The sequence below is a fragment of the Patella vulgata genome, chromosome 4 (genome assembly GCF_932274485.2).
Source record: "Patella vulgata chromosome 4, xgPatVulg1.2, whole genome shotgun sequence".
NCBI classification, from domain to species: Eukaryota; Metazoa; Mollusca; class Gastropoda; family Patellidae; genus Patella; species Patella vulgata.
Genome location: NC_065882.2, coordinates 69,603,550 through 69,631,168, shown reverse-complemented (window position 1 = coordinate 69,631,168; position 27,619 = coordinate 69,603,550). Strand labels below are relative to the sequence as shown.

The 27,619-nt window shown below is 34.5% G+C and overlaps 1 protein-coding gene across 2 annotated transcripts; it reads right to left on the bottom strand.

Annotated features, from left to right (window-relative positions):
- Positions 1-17: 17 nt before the first annotated feature.
- LOC126818192 (acetylcholine receptor subunit alpha-like) lies at positions 18-26,437 on the bottom strand. 2 transcript variants are annotated; one of them, XM_050545459.2, is made up of 5 exons: positions 26,144-26,437; positions 9,485-9,529; positions 5,546-5,655; positions 2,104-3,106; positions 18-1,274 (listed from the first exon to the last, which is right to left on the bottom strand). In XM_050545459.2, exons 1-5 carry the CDS (start codon positions 26,345-26,347, stop codon positions 1,098-1,100), a joined length of 1,539 nt encoding a protein of 512 aa, XP_050401416.1. In that variant the 5' UTR covers positions 26,348-26,437; the 3' UTR covers positions 18-1,097. The 2 variants fall into 2 exon arrangements, with proteins under 2 accessions (XP_050401416.1, XP_050401415.1); XM_050545458.2 differs by lacking the exon at positions 5,546-5,655 and adding an exon at positions 4,983-5,092.
- Between the last annotated feature and the right edge of the window lie 1,182 nt (positions 26,438-27,619).

Here is a 27,619-nt window from a genome sequence, read left to right as displayed (position 1 = left end):
AAATACTAACTTTAACAAAGTCTTAAAACACAAAATTAAATTTTGCTTTATTTCCAAACAAAAAACAAAAATCACAAAATCAATAGTAACATATACACATTAATTAACTCCTTCGTTAACATCATCGTAAAACATAATAAATATGATATTTAAAACTTCATAATAAATTAATATGACTCGTTTTGTAAGTTTAAGCATAGGAAACTCTTTGTTTCGCGGAGATGGGATTTTGACTTAAATTTTAAACCCTTTTTGAATTAAAATCAACACATATTTTAGACCGATTAGACAAGTTATGTCTACAGGAAAATGCAACGTATATGTGATTTGCTATCATGTAAGAATTTAAAATTTAAGTAAGGAATTAAAAAATTTACAGAGTTGAATAAAAGTAGACTTTTCCTGTCAATATAATAAAAAAATAATCTCTTTTTGATATTATATTGGCTTACATACCTAATTAATTCAGCAACATAAATGTGTATGCATGTATGGACTGTGGTGGTTTCCTTTCAGAATTCCTGATTTCACAGCATGGAATCATATAAGGGGTGGAGCCCGGGTACTCCAGTAAGGGTCTGGGGGCATCACTAGTCCAAATGACAATCAATTTTTATGATTGACTACGTAAAGTATACTCATTTATAATTTACTACATATTGAATGTATTCAATAAAATATTTCCATTTGTATTTATTGATTTATTGTGCTGAACAACAATCCATAGGATTGATTTGTCTTTTCCCGAAACAGCATGTATTTAATTTTTACAACTGTTCAATATTTAAATATGAATACTGTAATATTAAGTTGACATTATTACAGACAATTACAAGTATGTGTAAGAGGACTGAAATTTCGACACAGTTCCTTACAATTCTTAGGATTTTAAAAGTTGTGATGATTATCACTAAGAATAGATGGCAATGATTGAATGTGTAACGAAAGCAATATTAGTTTCCGTTGATTTTAATATAAGGATTCAATATTTGATATTGAAGGGTAATATCATAATATTTGATATTGAAGGGTAGTGTCATAAATTAGGATGAAATATTCAAGACAATAATCGCCACCCAAGTCATAAATTCATTACATTATAATATCCCAGAACAATAGGTGGTATATTTATCCAGGTTGATTGGTTCTTTACCATCATATAGAGTTGGTGCCTGTAAGATTATACCAAAAGTACCAACAACACAAGCAGTTGTGAAAATCCACAGAAATACTCTGTCTAAAACCATAGCAACATATTTCCAATCTTCAATGATCTGGAATGATAGAATGTGAATATGAAATAAACATATAATAAGCATTACTACAAATTGTGTAATCGCAGATACGATCTTCAACCGCAAAAGAAGTTGAAACGTCACTAATTGCCCATTTAAAGACTATAATTCGTTATAGACAAAGTTTTCCTTGAAATATGTATGTTCAATATATATACAGTAAAGCAATTGATATTCTTTATTTAGTGCATAATTAGATCTAGTCTAAAGGTTAGTGTATCATTGGAAACGGACCCAGCGGAAGGCTGTCTGTCAATTACGTTATATCAGCTGGACCAATTATGCTTATGTTTTTAATATAAATGTGCATGAAATGAGATGCAATCAATCCAAAATGTTCATTTCTAGATGAACGTATGGTAAAAGCTCATTTTCATGACTTGGCTTTCGGGTAGGACTCTTGTGGAAGGAACGCCAAGAACTCGAAAAACTATACCTTGTTTGTGAAACACAGCAGTCGCCCTTGACTACTTGTCTACACTGTTGCAATTTTGAACCAAGGTCTTTTAATTTAGTTAAATGGAAGGCGAACTATATTCCTCACATGGACGTGACAGTTTATCAGTATGATCCATGATATTATATATATCAGAATTAAGAGAACATGAATACCACCACACATGTAAATGTGAAGAATGGAACTATCAAAACCTATCACAAAAGATGTATTGTTATCAAGTTCATTTGGCGGACACTTGTCAAAAAATTATATCCGAATCAAAGCATGATGAACAATATGACGACCGGTCTGCCATCAATATATCTTATTTAGTAGACACCGATGCCAAATATCAATCTCAATACTTACAGCAGAAGTCTTATCCTCATTCTTCAAGTGTTCAGCTATAAACGTCACTGATTCAATGGCGTCTACAACCTCCGCTGTATAGTATTTATTTCTAAATAAAGCATTGGCAGCAGTTTCTTCACTGCTTGGTAATAGTTCTTGTTCATGCATGGAACGTCTGAAACCTGCTGATTGGGTGTGTTGATAGCCCGACTCTGGTCGATTATCTCGAAATTCCATTCCATTACAAGTCCTTATCATGGCTTTCTGTGGCTTCTCGGGTTCTAGATGTGGTCGACGCATTACCAAGAGTTTAGGTAAAATTGTTAAGAAAACCCTTCTCACCCAAGGGGACATTACATGTGTTGAAGGTGACCGAAAATGAACATTTAAAACAACTACAGTCACTATAATAGAGAGTGTCACAAGTATCATAGTAAATAAGAGATATTTGCCTACCAAAGGCACCACTATAGACGTGGGAGGAATAATCTCCGCTAAAAGGAGAAAGAACACAGTCAATGACAAAAGGATGGATATACATAATGTCACTTTTTCACCAGAGTCGGACGGTAAATAAAATACCAAAACAGTCAAGAATGATATTGCTACACATGGTATTATAAGATTAACGGTATAGAATAATGTTTTGCGTCTCATTTCAATGAAGAATGTTATATCAGGATAAGGCTCTGGACAACAAAGATATTTGCGCACATTTTTCTGAGCATAAACTTGTAACAAATCCCATTCTACACTAGGGTAGAAGTCTCGTATGTCGATACCAGGTTTTATTGGTACTTCCGGTTCCGCCATCTCATCACATAAATGAACGAGGTCCACTTGGTAGCCATCGTATGTCCATGAACCAAATTTCATGGAACATGTCTGCACATCAAAGGGAAAGAACTCAACATTGATCGTACACGAGCTTTTATAGATGGCCGGAGGTTCCCAGACAACCTTTCCAGTTGGATGTAAGGTAACTTTTGTCATCAGGGTGACTTCGTAATTTCCGTCGGCACTGGAAAACATTGGTAAAAGTTAAATTAATCTTATGCTGATTTTCAATGATATCAAAAATCATTATTTCTGTGAATCAGGAGTTGTTATTGAATTCAGCGAGATATGTCTTCCACTGAACAACTTAGTAGTTTTAAATCCTTGTAAATCGTTGTTAAATATGCAATGGGATAAACCATTTTAAATCAACATGTTTTCAGCCGACGTAACGTATATATGGTGGGAACGGGCATTGGGAGGTAGTGACCTGATTTTACAATATCCCGCCCTTTATCAAAATCAAGATAACAAGCGTGATACATGAGGTGTAAACATTTCAATATGGCGCTCTGGTCGACGGTAATACCTGCATCCTACACGTACGGAGTATCAGACAGAGAGAGAAATGTGGTTTAACGTCCACTCGACACAAACTAGGTTATTTAGGGGTCTTTAGCAGTGGGAGGGAACCAGAGGACCCGAAGAAAACCCACGAGGTTGGACAGGCGACCCTACTCCTTGTCACGTAGAACCGGGGAATCGAAACTCCGCCAGTTGACTCAATGACAGACGTATAATACAGCACGCACGTGTTAACCATTCGTCCATCCAATCCCCCAGTATCAGACAAGGCCTGCATATAACCGATGTGGTAAACGTTAAAGTCAGTATGTTATATTATGTAATCAAGCATTATATATTGGTAAAGCATATAAAATGATTCATATAACCAGATATATTATTACTGTCGGATTGAAGTCATCTAGGTGTGAAAGCGCCCAGTACTGATATTGGGATATAATATGGTTTCACCAAGCGTAACACATTATGATGTGGCGTATAACGAATATAGCCAAGTAGCTTGTTTCAAGAAGAATTGACTATTCTGTTTGCAATTTGATCGTTTTCGTCTCTTTGCCGTTTCCTTGGCGTTGGGAGTTGGCGGAGTTCGAAGTGGAAGACACCGAACCTTCGGCTGAACATCCCACAATGATTAAACTAAAATCCAGCACGCGTTAACTAATTGTCAGAGACAAAAATCATTTACCTAAACAATAATAAAAATGAAGGCCTGCCTTCTGAGCGTAATACAAAATTAACCAACGGTATAATGTCGACCAGATCAGGACGGTACGCCCCACCACCTCGCAAAATGTATATTTCTTATGGTCATAGGGTTAAGTAAGGTAATTCTTAACGAAATTTAAAAAAAAATGAAATGAAATGGGATTTAATGTCCTACTGGGCAGTGTGCTATTAGGAAAATTTTGCCCGGGCAGCGACACTATTACCTACTCTTATATCGAATTCCAACTGCCTAGGGATCTATTACCTGCATGTCAATGTATACACGGGACCTCGGTTTTTCGTCCCATCCGAACGACTAGGCAAATAGACAGCTGTCCTTGCCAGGTCCTCGTCCCATCCGAACGACTAGGCAAATAGACAGCTGTCCTTGCCAGGTCCTCCGTCCTGACAACCCGATGAACTTTTTTGGCCAATGCAGGGATCGAACACGCGACCTCCGGGCTAGCGAGCCAGCGTCTTACCCACTTAGCCACCGTGGTTCCAAATTAAAAAGACAAGCAAGGACTGAACAAATGTTTTAAAATAGGTCTTCTTATAGTGTTTCTATTTACGTGGGACAAACATTATACCGCATCAAGTCAACTATATTTCATTATCGGAAGTTGATTATGATTCTCAATCTTATCCACTTCGGTCTAGGGTCTAATCATCCATATAATACACTAGATCCAATCAAAAATCCTAACCAGAAAAATATTCGGGCTTTCATGGTGTTCTTATGTAGGATATTAAACGGCTTCGCGGATAGTTACATATATATATTATTTATGACATTTTGACGTTAACAGTGCTCTGTTTAAATAACTCACTTGTTATACAAGACTACATCCGGACTCCAAAGATCATCCACCGGCACTTCAAGTTGTCCGACACCGCCGTATTCATACGGGTCCCACTGAAGACTTATGTCATGCCATTCCTTTGCAAAAAGAAGCCCAAACGGCATTATGGCTGAAGTGCCTACTAAGGTTTGAAGTTCAAGTAGTAAAGGGCACTCCAGTGTTGATTAGTAAAGCGTTACAGAGATACCAACAAACCACGTGCGTTATATAAAAAAAGAAACCAAACCAAAGGGCTAAAAATACAAAAGACGGTTGGCAGAGTACAATGTCACATCATGAATATTCATATTCCGACACCAAAATTTAAAAGAATCCAATAAAGCTGGCCAAATAGCAACAAGGGAACAAATCGATCAATATGTTATCCACAGAGCGAAAATTGAAATCATTTGGCTCGGACGAAGCAATGATCTCCTTGTTATTGGACATTAACTATCAAATTAAAGAAATTAATTAATTTGCTATCGTCATACGTTAGGACACCGAATGACACTGTTCAAACCAACCTACTGTTGTTCACCCTAACTTACTTATTATAGAGAACTATGTCGGGTAGCCAGATTTCCCGGGATGGTACATACAACCTGTTGACGCCACCATATTCACTTGGAGACCAAACTAAAGTGTTATCATACCATTCCTAGTAGGAGGAGAATGAGGAGGAGAGCGTGGTAGAAATAAAAGCAAGCATAGGTGGTTAATACATGCAGATAAAATAGAAAAGAAAAAGAGTTAGTAATCAAGCCATAACCTCAAAAAATATATGAAAACATCATTCAAACAATTCAAATACTTATAACAACTGAAAACAAGGACAGTGCCAATGTTGTTTATATACAAATATACAAGCTGTTCAAGTATTGATAATAACTATATGAAGATGCAATACAACATAATACTTGTACTGCATCCTTTCATATTACATGAAGGACTTTCATTAAAGATGCATTACCTAAGAGCTAAATCTGCCCACTGCAGGTCTTCATTTGGGCTTCACATGTTATAAAAATTATAACTTACGTGACAAGCCTATAATCAGCTCTCTAGGCTATTGGATGGACGTGATTTATACGGATTAAAATAAGCGCAAGATTTAAAAAAAAATTAACTATAAAATGGATAATCGAGACTTAGTCTCGAATGGCAAGTACCGTTGCTAGTCTTGAATGTCAAGTACCGTTGCTAAACAATCTATGCTACATCCTCAAACAGTCATAATTTCGCTCAAAATAAAGTAATTTAAATGCAATTTTCACTATATTCATTTTTCATTATCTATTTTTAAACTAATATAGCAAGAACTGCCAAATTTTATTTAAATCTTACATAATGCATCTTTAATTAATCCATAACATATTACTAATTAAATGAACCATCCCAGGCAATGTGGCACTGTCCTCTATTAAAGAAAGTAGTCATCTCGACCATAAAAAAAAGCACACTTCATATAATGTGAATGTGGACAAGGTGTTCAGACCTTCATGTATAATAATGTTTTCAATTTTTTTTTCACATACAAAACATGCAATATCTCTCATAATCACAATACATATATATACCCTTGGTTATAAAATCCGAAGTTAATAGCTCTGATTTGTTTCAGATAATATCTTTTATCATGGGTGTCACAACTTGACATTTATCTAATCATCTTGATCGCCGGATACGATTTTAGAACATTTTTCAGATCTTGTTATATATGTACGGTTTAAGGTGTTTCTGAACTTAACAATTAGGGCCAAAAATCATCCCAACTTGCCGATATTTTTAGATCTTGTTATATCATTTATACGGTTTATAACACCGCAAAAATCCAAGATGGGGACATTTAAAATGGCGGCTAAATTCTCCCAATTGTATATGTAATATTTGGTTCTGGGAGATATTTCGTAGTTTAAATGTAAAATCAAATCAAATTAAATGTTAACAGCCATGTTTATATATAAAATATAAATAACCGGCTAGGGTTACAAAATAAAATTACATAAAATATAAACAGCATAATATTATAAAATACATTTGATATATTCCATTAATAAATGTACTTATGAAACAGAAAATATATTATTAACCCAAATTTCATTGTTATTAAAAGAATCTTCTGATTTCACCAAGTTTTAAATTTAGGTGATGGTACCAGAAACAGGTACACAGTGTTCGCATTTTGAACTCATCGTGAGCTGAATGTACCCTCATTACATGCCTCACTTCGTCAATGTTATAACCTAAATAACTTATTTTCGGCAGCAGCGGCCATTGTTCGATTCCTGACAGGTTAACTGATTTCATGAATGTAGTTTTACCAAGGAGATTAATGTTTAATCAACCGTGGCCTACTACAGACGACAGGCAATCTCATCTCGAGGCTCCTTCAGGATAGCTACCAGTACTAATCTCAAAATTCACAGGCCAAATATCCGTTTATTCTTTTACTGTCAAAGCAGATTCTAAAAATTGTGCCACAAGGCAGTAATAAATTCACTAGTGTGACAGTCAGTTCCCAATCAATTGTAGCGCAAGTAATCGGAGCCAATGCTACCATATTTACGTGCTGGAAGCCATATCGTATATTGATAAGGTGATGTTTGGCATGAAAAAAAAATATTGCATTTACGACAGGATTCAATATCAGACATCTCATGTTATAGGGAAGGAAATATTGAACCCTTGCTATCAGACATCTTCACGATAACATAATGTTAATGACTGATCTGAAGTTTTGATAATATCGTTTGATAGTTTTCATGTAACAAGAGCAAAGACTAACAACACAAATCAATCACATGACCAGATCAACTATCTGAAAATCGAGGAAAGATTTTCTACAACTTGCAGAATGGTGCCAAAACCCCGCCAATATAAAGCTTCGGTATAGATTTAAAATGGCCTCCAAACACTAAAAGAACCACGGGTTTTATGTCAGTTATAGAAAATCGAGAAACACGACTTGGGGTGTATTTTCATAAGCAACAAAATGATATTGATAAAGTTAAATAATTTTCTGTAGAATGGATAAATAATTCATGAAAAGACATCAGAACAGTGTTAAGCAAACAAACCCAAAAGCTTTTACATCACCAAAGACGAGAAATTTGAAAAGACTGATTTTTTGGGTCATGTGTTTTTATGAAAAACGGATCGTTTGACATTATAATGCACTCGAAGTTTATTAGATCTTTGAAAAAAGTTTGAGAGCTTGTTTAAATGAACTTCGTAATTAGATATAATGGCAAATGGAATGTAAATATACGACTATGAAGTAATCTATTAAATCGCGAAGAGAAAAACAAGATTGAAATCAGGATGGTATTGAGTGGAACATTTGTGCTGAAGTTATGTTGTTAATCAAATAAAATACTAATTAACTTATAGACAAACTAGTAGTCTGATGAATAGAAAACTGTTTTTAATTGCTATACCAAATCGAAAAATGTGCACCTGCTTGTGGATTTATGTATTTGATTTGATTTGATTTGATTTGATTTGGTTTGATTCGGTTGATTTTGATTTGTAAATATATTTAGTAAAATGTCGTAGTTTTGGTTTTGTCCGATAAAAGTAGAAATCTTAAAAAGAAATAAACAAAAAATCCGTATGTGTACTGAATTAAATGATATAGATTTTAAACTCGGACAAGCTTTATGCTTTAAAGCTCATCGGGTTTAATTCTTTATATTTTGTCAGATCGAATTAAGCTCATCGGGTTTAATTCTTTATATTTTGTCAGATCGAATTAACGTACTTGCTTCTTTATTTACAACAGCGACGTTTTCAAAGAACTGAAATTTTAAACCTCCAAATTAAATTGCTACCCTGTTCGCACATGGTATTTATCTTGTCCAACGGCTTCCAGACCAACGTTATCCAAATAAAAAATACTAATAAGTAAACTGCTCCTTTATTAAACAGGCATTATGCAAGATCTAAATTTGCCTATTGCAGGTCTTTCTTTATGCGTCAAATGTTATATAAATTATTAATTAGACATTAATTAACTTGCCAAGATCATAACCAACTTTCGATGCCACCGGACACTCTATATTGTAAACAGATTCTGTTACTGTAAAGGCGATAAATTGGCTCAGAGCGAGTAATTTGACTGAAATTTTCACCATATTCTCTTTTCATTATCAATTTTGATCTATTATAGCGAAAGCTGCCAGCCCTTTATCTAATCTTACATAATGCCCCTTTAAGCAAATTATTTACAACTACGACATTTTCAAAAGACGTCCTAGATTTAATTGGTATCATAAATACTACACAAAGTTACCGGTAACCCCTCACACTTATCGATGAAACTCATTTTCTATAAAACATAAACCCATTCTAAGATGTTATTTATCTGGTGTGAAGACTCCCTGACAAACGTGATGACGAGAAACGCGTTAATTAGACGATGACTGGTAGCTATCTTGGAAGAGTTGTGTTCCTGTTTTCACCTGTGATTACTGTACAGAAAAACTCACCTGTCTCAGCCATACATTAGTTGTCATCACCTGATCCTTCTCGTGCTGAAAAACATAGATTTTTATATAAGATATTTCTTTGCTTAATGTTTTGAATCTAACGGGTTTGTTCATGTGCATCAAATAGTAACAAATGTATTTGTGCATGTGTATGAAATAGTAACAAATGTATTTGTGCATATGTATCAAATAGTAACAAGTGTATTTGTTCATGTGTATCAAATAGTAAAGCACACAACAATTTGTTTATGCAAACCAGTCGGTGCCGACAAGTTGGACGTTACACCCCATTTCATTTCAGTGTTTAAGTAAACGAAAACTCTACTCACAAATTTCAGTTTTAGTAAATACCCTTCCCATCCCCGAAATAAAAAAAATATATCCGCCTCCTACAATTTCCCAAGATATTACAGATCCTGATCACATATTACTTTAAGAAACACGGGTACTATATAGATCTATTTAGCTTACACATGCGTAACTTACAGGGCCAATCTCGTTTATATTTTGGAGAATAGAAGCGCTTAATTTTGTTTTAAAAGCCCTTAAAATCATCTACCTTAGGGCGAAGAACCAAATCAATATACGTGATACGTGTCTCAAGCTGTATTATACGGTGTCTGGAAAAAACAGACTTTTATCTTATAAAAATAACGTGTAGGTGAAATTTGCCTTTCGCTGTCAAGTACAGCACGTTGGTCATGCACTGTATATGTCTCTAAAGGAACGTCAATAGATTACCAGGTCACCCTACGAAAAAACTGGCCCGAAAACTTTAAAGGATTACGTGTCCGGATAAGCGGTTTTGGCATCACGTCCAAACGACTCAATATTTTGAGCTGAAATTTTGAGACAAGATAAATATACCATTCCTCTATAGTTTGGCGCTTAAAATTCTAACGTACATAGACTTTTATTTCTGACACTCTGTTAAAATCGGGATGGGCCCTTTAAAGTTTGTATTCTATGCTTTCGACTATTGCTTATCAGATACGTCAGTGGTATGGATTGTGGCGACTGTCCGTGTTAATTGAGATGACTGCATTAAGGGCAATGCCATGGTGAATCATATTTTAAAAAACAAAACAAAAAAAAAACCCCAAAAAACAAAAAAAAACCACTAGAACGAGCAGAACTAAAATTGGAAGATATTATCATTTAATGAAAAGACAAGGATGTGATTGATACAGGAAGTTCTTCTTTGGGTTTATCTAACTGATTGCGATTCTTCAGAAAGCTATGTCAAAAATGTAGACAAGATCGAAATTACAAAAACAACACATATATTTCTTCATGACCAGCTAATTACTTTAAGCTGTCCATCCGACATGTCCTTACACTTTGCATGACTTTTAGGGGTCATGACTCGAAATATTGCCAACTGCTACTACTGTTACTTTTAGGATCATAGTCAAAATGTTTCCTACTATTACTTATAAGGTCATAGTCAAGATATTTCCTATGGATACTTTTAGGGTCATAGTCAAAATATTTCATACTGTTACTTTTAGGGCCATAGTCAAAATATATTTCTACTATTGCTTTTAGGGTCATAGTCGAAATAGTCCAAATATTCCCCACTGTTGCTTAACAACCTAAAATTAAGAGCGTCTGTTTTTTTATAAAATAAAAAATGGAGGATGTGAAGTTTGCGGAATTTAATTTGCATAATGTTGAAAATAATATTTTAATGGGTAATACATGTCGGTATAATATTTGAATACATATACTAGGATTTACTGGAATGAAAAGTACTGTGGTTCAGTCAGCCCCACTTCTACTTTTTGCAGTCAAATACTTACAAAATTATATGTATCTCAAATACGAAACTTATTTATCGTAACACAAAAACACTTTTACTGATAGACAATTATTGAGTTTAATACTAAATAATTGTGTATCCATAAAATTGTACCTTGTGTTAATATGTTCAGTTACTAAATGCCAATCAAAGAAGTTACTTCAACAGAAAATCATTCATACTTACATTAACTCAAAAATGGTGACAATTACTATTGCTATTATGTAATTTTAAATGAGCTAAATCGCTAATATTTGCGACCTAGAAAGTGACACAAATGGGTTGCGACGCATATAATAATGTAATATGATTGTATATAAACTGATTTACATTCAATCGTTTCCGTTTTTACTCTAATTTCAAATCAGTTATGTTCGGCGAAATACGTCAGAAGTCTCAACAATTAAATGGCAATCTCTAGCATCTGGTTATTCCAGTCTACACCGATAGTATTTATTGCGCATGCTCTCCAGATACGAATATGGCTTCACCGTTTGACATGACTTGTGAAATTTGTAATTGTTAGTTGATGGTGTGTGTAGTTATTTCAAAGTTGTAAATACACATTGCATGTTTAATCAGAAAACCGACGAATTTACCCAAAATAAACTTTATTGTGTAGATTGATTGACTTAAAGTGAGAATCGACTTTATATATCTGATGGCAGCCGGTCACATCTGTGATCGGTTTTATACGAGTATAATTATCATGGGACGAGATGACATTTCATTTCGTAGCACATGTGTTAGCAAATATTCGTCTATCATGTAGCTTCACCAATTTGACAGTGTTACATATTGACATGTAAGATAATTCGCCCAACAATTTGACAGTGTTACACATTGACGTGTGGGATAATTCGCTCAACAACTGTTCAATTTAACACGCTTTCGTCGTGATTCTCAACACCAGATTTGCCCTCGTTAAACGTCATCACGGGTTTGATACGGAAACTTGACAATGTTAATCGATAATTGTTGGATAGATTTTGAAAAATTTATGTTGATCTACTTAATTTCATCGCCCCAAATATATCAAAGGAACTTATTTAAAAGTGAGGCGATACAGAAAGAATATGGCAATCAACATTGACAAATTATCCTCAAGAGCTAATACTAGAGTCCATACTACAGGACGAGTAGATCCACGCAAACTGTAAATAAATAGATGGACGAAATAAGGAGAGGCGTTGAGTGGACATATTTCATCAAGTGGACCCGAATTCTGTGTAAAAGAAGTGACTTTAAGAAAGAAGAAAAGGAAAAATAAAATGGGTTTATTGATTGTTATAGTGGCTGATTGGATGAATAACGAGACTTATGCTGTTTTATCAATACCTAGCGACATCTGGGTTGAAGAACGGAATCTAATTTACATGATATCAACAGATACCGCCAGTTCGTTTTACATCAACTGACTCTATTCTACGTCACTACAGTATTTCCTAGTATTTACATCAACAGTATTTATTTATATCCTCAAACTATTTCAAATATCACATAAATTGACATAAATTTATATCAACGGACTTTATTTTACTGTGGGATACATACACTATATACCTTTATTTATGTACCTCAAATCATTCTATTTTACATGGCGATTACAGTATTTATATACATCAAATGACTGTATACAACAACTGGCTATATTTTAATGCAGTATACCACTTTATTTTAATACTGTATACCGCTTTATCTTAATGAAGTATAGGGTCTATCCTTTATTTTAATGCAGTATACCACTTTATTTTAATACAGTATACCGCTTTATCTTAATGAAGTATAGGGTTTATCCTTTATTTTAATGCAGTATACCACTTTATTTTAATACAGTATACCGCTTTATCTTAATGAAGTATAGGGTCTATCCTTTATTTTAATACAGTATACCGCTTTATTATAATACAGTATACCGCTTTATCTTAATGAAGTATAGGGTCTATAACTTTATTATAATACAGTATACCCCTTTATTTTAATGAAGTATATGGTATATAACTTTATTTTAATTCGGTATACACAAGTAAAACATAAACTGTTAGTGATTTGTTTTGCGGAATATGTATCTGTCTACATTTAAAAGCAAAAAAACCACTGGCGGATCCAATGTCCCACAGTCGACAGCTTAAGCCGAAAACGATTCTAAAATGGGCAACCGAAATATGAAATCAGTTCAACATGTTCCATCATTTTAGTTGACCTAAATCACAGATATTTAGCTTCAAGTGATATTCAAAGTATTCATTTACATCAAATGGCTTTATTTCATGGTTAATAAGAATACTATGAAGACATGTTAACATACAAAAGATGGATGAAAAATCAATTAAGTCAATTAACAGAAAGGTTTAACTTAGTAAGAGAGGAACTCACAATGTAGTATCATGGTCCGTCTGAGGTGGTATTATAAGAAAGTTCCAACTTCTTCAGATGATCGGTAAGAAAGTTAAGAGGTAGTTGAGACATTAGAAGATAATGGCGGCTAGATGAAAACTATTACATGCATGGATCATTGGGATATATCTAATATGTCTTTCTTGTCAACAGAATCCGTTAGTGCCGTGTCTGAAGTTTTCATAGTTTTAAACGGCTTTGTTAAGAGAGAGAGAGGTTGGACAGGCGATCCTACTTCTTGTCATGTACAACCGGGGAATCGAAACCACGCCAGTTGACTCAATGACAGACCTTATGATACAGCGCACACGCACTAATCATTCGGCCATTCAACCCCCCTGTTTTGATAAGAATACGACAACACTATAGGTCATTTCGGGACTAACAAATTTATTTCAATAATTCGCTTGCGGGTAGGGGTATCTAGCATTGGGAGGAAACCGAAGGACCCAGAGAAAAACCATGAGGTTAGACAGGCGATACTACTCCCGGAGAATCGAAACCAAGCCGCTTGACTCGATGACAGATCTTTTGATTTCACGCACACGCGTTAAACCACTATACCACCCACCCACCCGTAATATATCATTAGCATACGTTTAAACCATGTTTTCTTTCGATATGTATTACGCGATTTGGGGATGATCTAATCCTAAACCACACCTGGCGTGGGAAGTGGTATCCGGTGTTCTAAAACATATTTCAGAAGATGGTAGCCATCAATTTAATCTAATACTAATGTACATAGGAACGCCTCATATGAGATGTGGTATCAGATGGCCTAAACGATCGTACATATCCGTTTAAATTTCAGAGTGTTTTAGAAGGTTGGATAGTTTTAAATGTGTAAGTTCTAATTCAGATAAAATAAGAAAATTTTAGGGGAAAATTCCCTGTCAACAGATGAATTAATTTTTTACAAAATAAATATTTTATTCAATGATAAATTTGCAAATTTTGTTAAGGAATCGTAATGTAATGCTTTCTGGTCCTGGTATACAAAAGATCTTGTCACCAACAAGTGGTCCTAACTCTTGTAATAAAGTACACACCTCCATTAGCTAATTCGTTTTCTAAGATTTATAACTTTTGTGTGAAAAATAAATATCTTTTGTGAACAGTTCTTCAATTTACTTAAATGCAAGTTTCACAAGGTTAGTGTAACAAGTGAGAGAAATTGACGCTCTACAATTACTCAGATCTGGATTGTAAAAACGTTTACGGGCAACCATTGGAAACGTGTTGATAAATCAAACTAAAATAGCTATATATGCTTAAATTGTCACTTTCAAAGGGGCTGCAAACTACAACGTGTCTGATGTCAACACTAAGATTAAAGATTCCGTCTGATTTAGAATAATTATTCAGATCTCAGCTGTACGGATTTTTTTTATGGGCCATCAACTATGGCAACAGAACAGATGAGAAATTACGAAAAGGTTGATAAATTATAAAAAGACCAATTGGTGTCTTCAAATATCAACTTACTGAAAGGAGTGCAATAAACTCTAGGTTGTAAATGTGGTCAGAGTAACGCTCGTGGTTGACCCCGCGAAATTGGTTTTAGTATTGAACAGATTGAAAACAGAGATTAAATCAATGGTGAATTTGATGGATTACAAGTACCAAGAGATGTAGAGTCGGTCCAAGTAGGTGTTGGGTTTTAGTCAAATGTAACTCTACTAGTTATCCTGTTTACTCGTGACAGCCAATACCTCTCAAGAAAAAGAATACTTTAACAGAATATGATTAGACCGATGTCTTATGATACGATTCCACCATTCTAATTTCTAGGCCGGAGACAAGAATCTTTACCAATAGAAAATAAATCGCGTTGACTACGAATTAGGCCATCTGATCTGTCGTCCTGTACCGAAAAAGAACTCCGATAATACTGGGTTTAGACTTATAATCAGCAACATATGTCGTCGAACAAAGATTTGCTAAAGATATTAAATAGACGTAAAATCCCACCAGATTTTATGTCCAATTGATTAAAAGAACAATTTACTTCATATTCCTAGACATTTGTCTTAAATCTTGCCATAGAGAAAATATACATAGGATAAATCTTTATTAAAGAGGTGTATTCACTTTCACCTGGTGGCTGGTTATAGTATATTTCATGAATTCGTGCGCTTCTTGCGTATTCCCCACAGAATAATGTAATACTATAATATAACCTTTCTTCATTCTTTGTTTCCTGTAGTGTTCCCAGACAAATCCATCCATCTTGACAGTGTTGATTGTAATATTGACACATGGCGCATTTAATGTTATTTTTGTTTAAATTTGAATTTCCTATCCGCACGCTCTTTGCCCATGTATGACTTAGTTTAGTTGGGATTTGTTTTACCAGTATCTGATCTTTTAAAAATAGTTTCTGGATTTTTAGCATTTGGCATTCAATGGCGGAATACCCTTTCGTCAGCGTGGGATTACAGATATATATGCCAGTCTCCAAAGGAAATAGAGACTTTGCGGGCCTCGAAGAAGGATTTTTCTGTTTTAAAACGTCCAATTTACATGTACGACGCATTTGCTCCATAAATGAGCATATTACTGTATTAGTACTATTAATTATATAACGTTATATTACTCCGGTAATCTTTACGGCACTTAAATATCAGAATATGCCACTACCTAAGCTTTATTCGCCAGGGAATAACAATAAAGATAACGAAATTCAAGTGAATCCGAACTTCTTCCCTTTTTTATTTCTCATTCCATATTCATCAATTAAGCGAAGAGAGATTTTCTGGGAGACAAAAACATGTTTCTAAATTGAAGTCGTCTTTATTTTAGTCCGCGGTTAATTAAATGACGGCAAAAAACAAAGGGCATCGTAAATCTGCAGAAACTGAGATCATCATGATGCTAATATTGACTATTTATAGACTATATGCAATTATAGTTAAGCTAGTCGTCTTCTGTACAAGGCTGAGTAAGTTGGTGAATAAAGATAGCCTTGTTTACGCCATCAGACGCTCGCTTCCTTTATTAAGATTGAAATGAAAAGTGGCACTAGCGATAGAACCAACGATATCCTACTGAGACCAGATTCCAATATTGAATGTGGCATTTGATTAGATCTATGGTGATCATCAAATTGAGTTTGGGGACCAGCAATCAAAGGCATTTTAACTTAATGAACGCTCCCCCGTTAATCGGCCGCCATGTTGTATAAAGATGGCGGATGATTAACGACTGACGTGGTCACAAGAGTCATGTATTCAATATGTTTTGTTCGCCATTAATTATCATCATCACACTAATTATTTTTATTCCTATTAAGAACTTGTCAGTAGCCACAATGTGTGACTATCCATCACAATCATGATGACCATTATCAGCATCATAATCCTCATCTTGATGATATGAAAATTACTTGCTGCAGCAATTCTAAAATATGTTGGGGTTTCTTTTCCTATTAGTATAAAATCATTTTGAAATTTATTCCTTGTATTGTTAAAAACAAAAGACCCCAAAATCATGTAATTCAAATGTACGAATTATTCCCAAGAAGTCGTTAGCGTTATCAATTTGTGATAATGTTGCAAAACAATCTTTTTCGGAAGCAATTCTCTATAGAATGCACAACATCTTTTGTATGTTTAGATATATTCAGTTATTTCCCGGACCGACGAACAAAGTGGAAAATCAAATATATCAAGGTAAAGAAGATTTATGTGTGTAATCTGTGAAAGGTCAACAGAAAGTGGTTTAAAAACGAGACAGTTATCACTCTTCTAACTTCCGTTAAACAGCAGAATAATCCCTTTTCCCGCCATTTTCCTACTTTATGTTGACGTTATCACATTGCAATCCATGAGTCTGTATTTCAAATAGTTGCCGTTGTTAATTATTTTTTTGTCCACACATTTTCTACTTGGTTTTATAATCTAGATAATAGGTGTACAACGCAAAACTCATATTTCTGTTGGCTTTAAGAAAAAAATATATGTGTAGGAACAACGATTTATTCAATAGTACACTATTTATTTTCGTATCAATATGAGTGCAAAGGAGTTAATATCGATAATATCTTAATCCACCTACACACGGTACATGTTCAAATAGACTAAAACACAAATCCAGACATTCTGATTATTGATGTCAATAGATAGTTATTCAAGTCATATCTTTTGTCAAATATCAGAAAACATGATGAAGGGGGTTCAGAAGTTCTAGAGATCTGTAAATCGATTCCATGTGATCATGGCAATATTGATAACATCTTGACTTTGTGAATATTATAAATTAAAGACGCATTTCTATTCTAAGTATCCACCCTTACGCTGTAGATGTATGTACTTGGACACAATATGCAAGGTTCTCTGTCCCGGTTACACCCCCAACCCACCACCACAACTTCGTTAATAATACAACAAAAGCCAACATAATCTTTATATTTTTCTTTTTCTTAAAACCATCATATTGAAATATATATTTTTCCCTCGCAATACATATTTCACCCAACACACATTTATCACAAACAATGCTTCATCTATAAAAACATTCCTCATAGGCAATGTTTCCCACCCCATTCAGTCCTCACAAGTAATGATTCACCTAAAACCATTTCTCATAGCCGCATGCTCCTCCTCAATCATTTCTCACAGGCAATGATTCAGTTTGAAAAAGCTTGGCTTAAACAGTGGTTTCCAATCAGTGAGAGTTCGGGGATTGGAGCCGGGGGGGGGGGGGTAGAGATGGTCTCTTTCAGTGTAAGGATTAGTTCACCAAAACTATCGGAAAACGCGTTACCTGATTGAATGGAGAACCACCCAAACTGCCATTTTGATATTTGACTAATATCCCTATTCCTGTGCATACCGCCACTCGGCCTTTATGATCTCATTGTGTGGGGAAAGTTTGGTTGGTTGAAAAGGGAAAAGAAAAATAGAATCACGGACTTAAACCACACCTCGGCGGCGAATGCTTGAACCTGAATCATTCGTCACGGATAATGATACACCTAAACCATTCCTCGCGGGCAATGTTTAACCGGTAACAATTCCTCACGTGTCAGACAAAACCAAGCAATGTTCCAACCAGAACCGTTCCTTACCAACCATATTCCACAAAATATTGCTTTACCCTAATTATTTCCTAAATAAATACCCACGTAACCGACAGTGTCTAACGCCCCAAAATAATAGTAACAATTCACTTTTATTACCACAAACAAGATATACCCGAAAGTCCTCAGTTTCCGTCTCTTCTATCGTTCTCGTTTCCAGTCTCCCCTTTCAACTCCGTCGCCATATCGTTGGGCACCAATAGCCGCTACCGAAATGTTGATCAGGTTCTCTCTCGTCGGTCCCGCAGCCCAAAAGATCGCACATCTCTTTTTTGACGATGTGGATCTGCTGAAAAGGGTATTTTTTTCTACCAATGACAAAGAGTCCATGTTCTGCCCCTTCTTTATGTTGACCATTTTCTCCGGGGCGTACCGTTTCTGCTGCACTTCTTTATTACATGTATATTTATTAATTTTATTGTAAAGCCATTCATCCAACATGGCCGCTCCACCATCACTGTTGTTGACATTGTTCGTGTCTGTAGCGACTAGCAGTACGGTAACTCTTCGTCTGGGTCAAGGGTGAATAATTTGATGATCAGTACATCTGTAGTCTATTTTATGCTGTAATCAGATATGCCATTGGTAAAGTTTGGTGGCTTAAAAATTGTTTAATGTGTGTGTGTGTGTGTGGGGGGGGGCTCTCTATTACAGGTTTGTATGTAAGGGGGAGGGTCATATGCCAAACCTCGGGGAATCTACTCACCTCTATCCCGGCCGTCTTAGCCACACACTTCACATGCGGTCAAGCGAATTATGTGATCGCATATTATGTCAAGACATCCTTACTCTTTCGGGCACTATTTAAAAAAAATGGGTCTAGATACCTAAAATGTTCTGCTGTGAATCTTGTAATGTTCATAAATAAAATAGTAAATCTCTTCTTTATCTTGTGTCTAAATCTTTTACAATAACAGAATCGATCGAATAACAACAATTCAATGAATCTTCAAATATGCGTAGAACTCTATACTTTGTGTAAAACGGCAGAGTGAAACTTATAAAACTCTTGAAACTATCGGTGTTGGCAACCGTATCATCTTCTCCGCCTACTTGCCACCTTTAGTGGTTTCTAACGATATAATTTGGATATTTGAACAGCTATTAGAAGTGGTGAATAGTGATTATCTCTTGCTACTATCTTTTTTATAATCAACACGTTACTGTCAATCATCATAACGCCATAAAAACATATTTCTATAAACCATACCTTCCTGTCGGTTCCCAGTAAATAATTGGAGAAATTGAGTTCCAAATAGTTTTTTTATCTGGATTTCTACGTGTTTAATCATTTTATATGGATAACTCCAGAAAAAAAGTTCACCGTTGGCACGATTGTTTAAGTGTTTACCGTTAGTTAGAAAGGTTTCGTTTATCGTCGGAATTATATGAAGTATGGAATCCCATTTTCCTCTATTTTGCAAGCCAAAGTGATTGGAACTTTTCACTCCGACAGCTGTATTTTATGATCCCACATTTGAATTCAATATTAAAACAGTATTTCTTAATTTCATTGGACATGTTTAAATGCATCTTTGGTACTTGCTATGTTTCTGTATTGAATGTTTACAAACCTCTTCATTTCATTTGATTGTTTTCTTTAGAGAGAGAGAGAGAGAGAGAGACAGAGAGAGAGAGAGATAGTTTAACGTTCACTAGACACAAACTAGGTCATTTTGGACTAACAAACAGGGCCCGTCACAAGCCCATGCGGCGCCCCAGGGCAAAGGTTTCAGTGAATCCAACCCCTGTATACTGTAACTGCTTTGTTCAGTGCCTCCGCTCATTTATTTGACTTTTTGTGATTAAAGAAATTTAAAAATACAATCCTTTATACTTATAACACTTTATCTAAATAACCATTTATTAAATCAACTTATATATGTAAAATTGCTATGTTTATTTCCCCTTCACCCCTCCATTTGATAAAAAAAATCCTATAATATATCCTGGAAAAATCAGAATTCTACCCTCTCTATTTGCTGAAATATGAACTGGTTTAAACAGGTTTTGGGGAAGGAGCAGTGATTTAGTAACTACGTCTCCAAGGGGGCTAGTCCATAAATATTATAAGGGCATTTCTGGTATGCACTTACATGATTTGCCGCCCCCAAGAAGTGTCGCCCTCGAAATGAAATTGGGTTAAACGTTAATGTAGTGTCTGTGAGGAAAATGTTTCGCCTATAGTGGCGCTACGACATTCTCTTATTTTTTAATTCCAACAGTATCTTTAGATTCACGCAAACGTGTACACTGAACGCTGGGTGTTTGTGCCATTCGAAACATAAGACGCTGTTCCTTGCAGGGTCTCCCTTCTGAACTTTCTCAGCCAACACTGCATGGGATCCAACACCAGACGTCCAGGCTTCCATACATAGATTGTAGCTCGTAAACCAAAGATGCCCAACACACATCCCGGCAAAAATGATAGAAATAAAAAATACATTTCTGACAATTAAGTATATCATGGTGTGTTATATATAAAGCCAAAAAGCTTTCATAAGAAACACTAAACTGATGGCGTGTAGTTCATTGGTCTTTTGATGACCGTTATTTTCAGAAGCTTGTGTTTGGCAGCCATTTCTGAAAAATGTCAAAGTAACGACAAGAATCAGTGATGGTTACTTAGGGAATACTTAAAAATGGCTAATTCTTTGTTTGTTATAGGTCGATGATTTGAACCACACAAAATCTGTCAGTGGCACAGTTATACGATTTCTCTAATCTCCAACCATTCTTACTCGTCGTGAGTGTTCCATCTCGATAGATCAATCAAACAGCACAGCCAGCTTGCTTCATCTAGATTATTTTTTAAGTGGTTGGAATCAAAAGACATTTCCACGACAATGTGATTGACAGATGCAAATGGAGGGATCCCAATCTTGATATTGAATCTGTATCAATATATTTGTGTAAATAGTGTAGGTTGCCGGATCACACGTAAGCATTTGGTTATTGGTTTGGTAGGCAATATAAGAACACGAAATAGTTAATATACCACATGTACATTTAGAACTTAATAAAAACCAAGGCAAAAACATCAGACTTTCGGTCTTTTGAAAGATTAATGCCAGTCAGTCAAAAAGTTCATTACTTTCCGTTCGCTGCTATGATTACAGTCAAAGCCAATCAAAATAAAAATTAGTTGGTTTTTTTTTCAAATTATTAGTGAGTATGAATTTCTATGCTTTAGTCATTGAGGTAGAATTTAATACAACTTGGGAATTTAATAGAACTAGGGAATTTATAGGAAAGTTAATAGAACTAGGGAATTTAATAGAACTTGGGAATTTAAGAATCTCTGCCTTCTGATACCTAACCACAGATTCGGAAATATAAATTGGCAGTATACATTAAAGGGACCATTCCGATTTTAACTGAGTATCGGAAATAAATGTCCATGTATGTATGGAATTTAAGCGCCGAACTATAGAGGAATGGTATATTTACCTTTTCTCAAAATTTCAGCTCAAAATATTGAGTTGTTTGAACGTGAACTTCAAAACCGTTTATCCGGACACGAAACCCTTTTAATATTTCGGATCAATTTTTTTGTTGGGTGACCCGATAATCTATTGCCATTCTTTTAGAGGCATATACAGTGCATTACCCACGTGCTGTACATGATAGCCAAAGGTAAATTCCACCTACACGTTATTTTTATAAAATAAAATTTTGGTTTTATCCAGACACCGTATAATACAACCTGGGGCACTAGATGAAGACGGACGGGTTAAAGATGTTTGAAAACGTATCGCGTATATTGCGTTAATTCCTCGGCACTAAGGTAGAGGGTTCTAAGGGCTTTTAACACAACATTAAAGTTACAATTTCATATTTTCTAAGAAAGTCAAAACATAATTTTTTCTATGTCTTTTGCTTAATAGGTTGTCAACTCACTATTATACGATCATAGGTGTCATTCTCACACTTAAAACTCATTTACACCGGAAATAATAACACAATTACCTCCCTTGTTTTCTATTCTCCACCATGGAGTAGCTAACTTCAAACGTTTGAATTTGTCGATGAAAATGATATTTTTGCCAATTTCTCAACTGGCAATAGTGAATTATAGGATTAATAGGATTATTCTTTAACAAGGTAGGACTGTTTATAGATACCATCTATTTTAAGGCTTTATTTTAATACATTTTAAAAATATAACTTAATAATATGAAATTGCAACTTTAAGCAGTTTTATTCTCCAAAATATCATCGAGATTGACACTTTAATTCCGAAGGTAGTCAGTGGTTCGCTGGGAAGTAAATCAATCCGAATTCCTATTGTTTTGGACTTCCTGAGCTATTATTACCTAATGATGATGGGTTGATCATCTAGTGTATTTCAAAACACACCTTTTATCTTATAAATCTTTTCTTAAAATAGGAAATAGATACCATCCAAGAGGAAATGGATTGATACTTAAATTGCTGCTTAATTGTCGTATAATGACAGATCAGCAGGGTTTTGCCAAGGTCATTTGAAGATGAATAAGGATATAAATGTGTATCACGACATTAATAAATCAAATTACTTTCAAAATATAGGGACAAGACACTGTCCCCGCCATCTCTAGGTATATACCAACAATGTGTTTACTTTCATGACAGTTTTGCGTGATTCGGAAGAGTATGCCAAATTTCATATAAACTCTTGACGATACCCATAATGGAACTGAAGTGACGTCATTTTACACTATGGTGGATAAAGAGTGAGAAATCGGGTTTAACGTCAACTCGACACAAACTAGGCCATTTCGGGACTAGCAGTTGGGGGGGGGGGGCTGGGGGAAACCCACGAGGTTTGACAGGCGACCCTACTGCTTGTCACGTACAACCGGGGAATCGAAACCACGCCAGTTGACTCAATGACAGACCTTAGGATGCAGCACGACTATGGTTGAGGAGTTGTACTATCTTTAATCATCTAACAACCCTAGCAATTTGTAATATAGTTTAAAATTTAATCAAGCAATATAATATATAAAGCAGTTGATGTAAACTTGATAACACTTGATGGAAGTATCTTTTGATCTTGATGAAACGTATTTTAAGCGCTGCACTGAATTTATTCCAGGGGTAAGAATGTACGCTGAGATTAACTATTCTAATAAGAAGTGATATAACGCATTGTATATGAATAAGCATACTCCGCCTCGTGGACGACATGTGTCATTACTCGTAACAAATATGAACTATGGTCTTTAAAATTATATACATTTCGAAATGTATGCTATATTGAACTGAGACGGGGGCTTTAAAATTTTAACGTAAAAGCCCAAATGACGTTATATGCAATGTGTTTCTCCGGATTTTTCTGGCGTGATTTCCTCTTGTCAGTGGTGCAGAACGGAAGGCCTGGCAAGGAAGTGTGTCTAGTCGTTCAGATTGACGACAAAACGAGGTACCATGCGTGTACGTATTGGCGTGCACGTAAAATATCCCTTAGCAGTTGGAATTCGGAATAAAAGTAGGCCACAGCGCCGCTATCCTGGCAAAATTTCCGTCAAAGTCCACGGTATGGTGTATGCCCAGTCGGTGCAGAACAGTATGGCGTTAAACCCAGTTTCATTTCAGTCCAGTTCCATGCAAAGATCGTAAACATAATAGCCCAACTGACGTTATATGCAAAAACTGTAAACGTAATAACTCATCTGACGTTATGTAAAAACAAATTACTTCATAATAACTTTAATAATAGTTGTTCAAGTCAAAAAGATTTCGATTCTTAAAGAACTGTTTTGTTTGATATTTCGAGTTAAAACTTGTTTATTCATAACATCCACTTGAACCGATTATTGTAAATCTAGACTTTAATCTATGTATTAGTAAAATATAATTAGTACCACGTGTTTAAGCTTCTATTAATAGATTTGGCGCCTTCGTGGATTAACACATGACTAGAACCGCTTAATTGATTAATCCACCGATAAATAACAAATATTGAATTAGATAACTGTTGTTATGATCAAAGATTAGTCATGTGTATTGATCGGTTATTCTTCTGTATTCTATTAAAACTATTACTTAAGATTAACAGATATAAGACTTTAAACACTGATTGTTTATATTTAACACAATGACTAACAATTATACTAATTGAAATTAGTATTATTTGTTTCTGTCATTATTAATTTTAATTAGCACTGATTCGTCAATTACATAAGCTTAATAAATAACGTCATTACTGAGCAATTAATTTTCGAAATATCGAGAAACGTGTATATCTTCACCAATTCCAATTTTCCCCACAATTTAGTAATAATCTGAAACATTACATATATATAACTTAAGTTAAATATGGTGTGACTTTATAACATAAATGTATATCAAATCAATTTGGTAATAATTTGAAACCTTACATATATTTATGTCCACCATAACTTAAGTTAAATATTGTGTGACTTTATAACTTAAATCTATGTCAAATCAATTTAAGAATGATGCCACAGCACATTTTTAAATATAAAACGAAAGTTTGTATAGCTCTGTTTAATGCATTACAATGACAACTTTATACTTTGTATTTATTTTACACACAGAGAGTTAATGTTAATGTGTTAACCTGTGTACAAAATAATATTTACTTTTAATTTGCTTTATTTGTAGTTGATGTTTATTATTACCTTGCTGTCATTATTTTGATTTATTAAAATTGATTCATGGGTTTTGCCTTTCATGCACATAAACAAATTAAAACTAATAACAAAAATAACCCCAAGGGACACAATTACATGATTATAATCATGGAAAAACTCAAAACATATAACTGTAACTATATATGGATATAAGTTATAACCAAATTTTAACATACTTTATGTAATTGAATAAAGGGGCATAATTACTTTATTATATAGAACAAATGGAAGACACGCCCCAGTCTACAATATGTTACTGCAACTATAAATGTATAAATGTATTAGTTATAATCAAATTTCACCCTCTGCTATATAATGGGAGACTTAATTAATCAATATGAAAGATATTTACATAAACTTTTTACAAATCTGTTATATAAGAAAAGTTTATATTTACAAACATAGCTGACAATAAGATATGGGTAATAACACAATAACAAAATGTAAACAAGTTTTCTATTGTAACTTGTATAACAAAATAACTACATTTTAAAGAATATCTTCTCTTACATGTTTCTAATAGATATACAATATGCTACCGTTTCTAAAAATACCACATTTATTAATATATACTATACATATGTGGCCCTGCACGTGTTAGTTGTTATGGTACAGTATTTGTTCTGATCGATAAAAGTATAGGATTTCTTTACACAAATTTTTACAAAAACAAAAACACAGATTTTGAAGTTTTTGTGTACATAATGTAAATAAAGTATATATATCGTTTTACTTACCACATCTATAAGCTGCGAAAGTCGAATACTTAGCTTGACAGTAAGTTTATCGCTGTTGTTACCAACGGGTCTGATGAGTTTGTTGTAGCCCCTTTTCCTCAACAAGTCATCGTAAAGTCGTTTTGCATTGTCGTTGGTGGAGCATTGCTTTAAGAAAGTCCCCAAAGTAAGTATTATGATACTTATTGGGGCAGTTTTCCACATGTTTACGATACTAAAGCATTATTACACACTAAGACCGGCCTTTTTACCTTACTGGTATGGGCTCGCTCAATCAAGTGAACATTTAGTCGATTTCCACACGCGTGTAAGCCGCTGGCGCCATCTAACGATTAAGCGGTGTAATTCTATGCGGATAGAAATGAAGAAAAGCGAGGGGCAAGTTCGATCAGAGGAAACAAGATTTTCTTAGGAAATATGGGTCAATAGAAATACAAATTAAAAGAGTGATGTTTGATGGAAATGGACAGAAGAAATGTTAGTTATCCATTGAAAACAGAGATCAATTGAAATATAGTCTATTTTTTTCTTTATTGAACCAACCCCCTGGCGATAGGGTCTTATGGGTCTTGTGTTCACTTTCATCAAACATTTGACGATAAATGCATTGAAAGATAGTGTCATCAAATAGCATCAAAACACTTCGTACAGCAGAAAAATAATGAATATCAATGGAATATTTGATGAGATTTCAACCTAAAAACAAAAAAAAAGCTGCATGCCACAGTAAGTTGTTCAGCGTGGTGCCATTTGATAGAGAAAACCGTTAGAAACAACAAGAGCAACCCTTTCAATTAGATATCCCTTTGCGGAGTTTTGGCCCGATGGGTTAAAAATCTTTAAACCTTAGATATTGAAATCGATGATAAGCATTCCCTTGTCAATTTCACGATTTTAGTGTGAAATAAAGTAATCGAACTTCCATGTTTCCGTTCAAAGATCAAAAAATTTCTGCTGGAGTGTTAAAAATCTGATAATACATTCTTTATGAAATCAAACAATTATGATACGAAACGCAAGGGAATAATAACACCAAACACAATATAAATTTGACTTTAGAAGTTTGTCAGATTGGCAGTAAAATTATGTTTTTTGAGAATAATTTTCTTAGATGTAACCTTTGAGAAATTCTCTTAGATGCACATGACACAGAGCTGGATGCACATTGTTTGCCATTGACTAACTTTTGCATTAATCTTGTTTTAAACACAACGAACGGAAATTAAAACCGTTTGATGTACAATATAAAATTAACGGTTAAAAGTTATGTGAGTATATACCCCAAAAACAATTTACGTTTGATTTATGTCACTTAGCGATACGATCGTAATTAGTACTTTTGATTGGCAACATCTGGATGTATGAATTTAATTAATAGTTTTGATTGCAGTGTAATTTGTACGGCAATTAGTTATTTCTTTATTTCTTTTATTTTTCTCAACTATTAATTAAGCAATGATTCGAACTAGTATAATA

What these genes read in the sequence shown, in the direction of transcription:
- LOC126818192 (XM_050545459.2), bottom strand. Translation starts at nt 26,347, where the DNA reads ATGTGGAAAACTGCCCCAATAAGTATCATAATACTTACTTTGGGGACT. An exon ending in TTTCGCAGCTTATAGATGTG is followed by an intron (nt 9,530 to 26,143) that starts GTAAGTAAAACG and finishes TATGTTTTTCAG; the next exon opens with CACGAGAAGGATCAGGTGAT. An exon ending in CTAATGTATGGCTGAGACAG is followed by an intron (nt 5,656 to 9,484) that starts GTGAGTTTTTCT and finishes TCCTCCTACTAG; the next exon opens with GAATGGTATGATAACACTTT.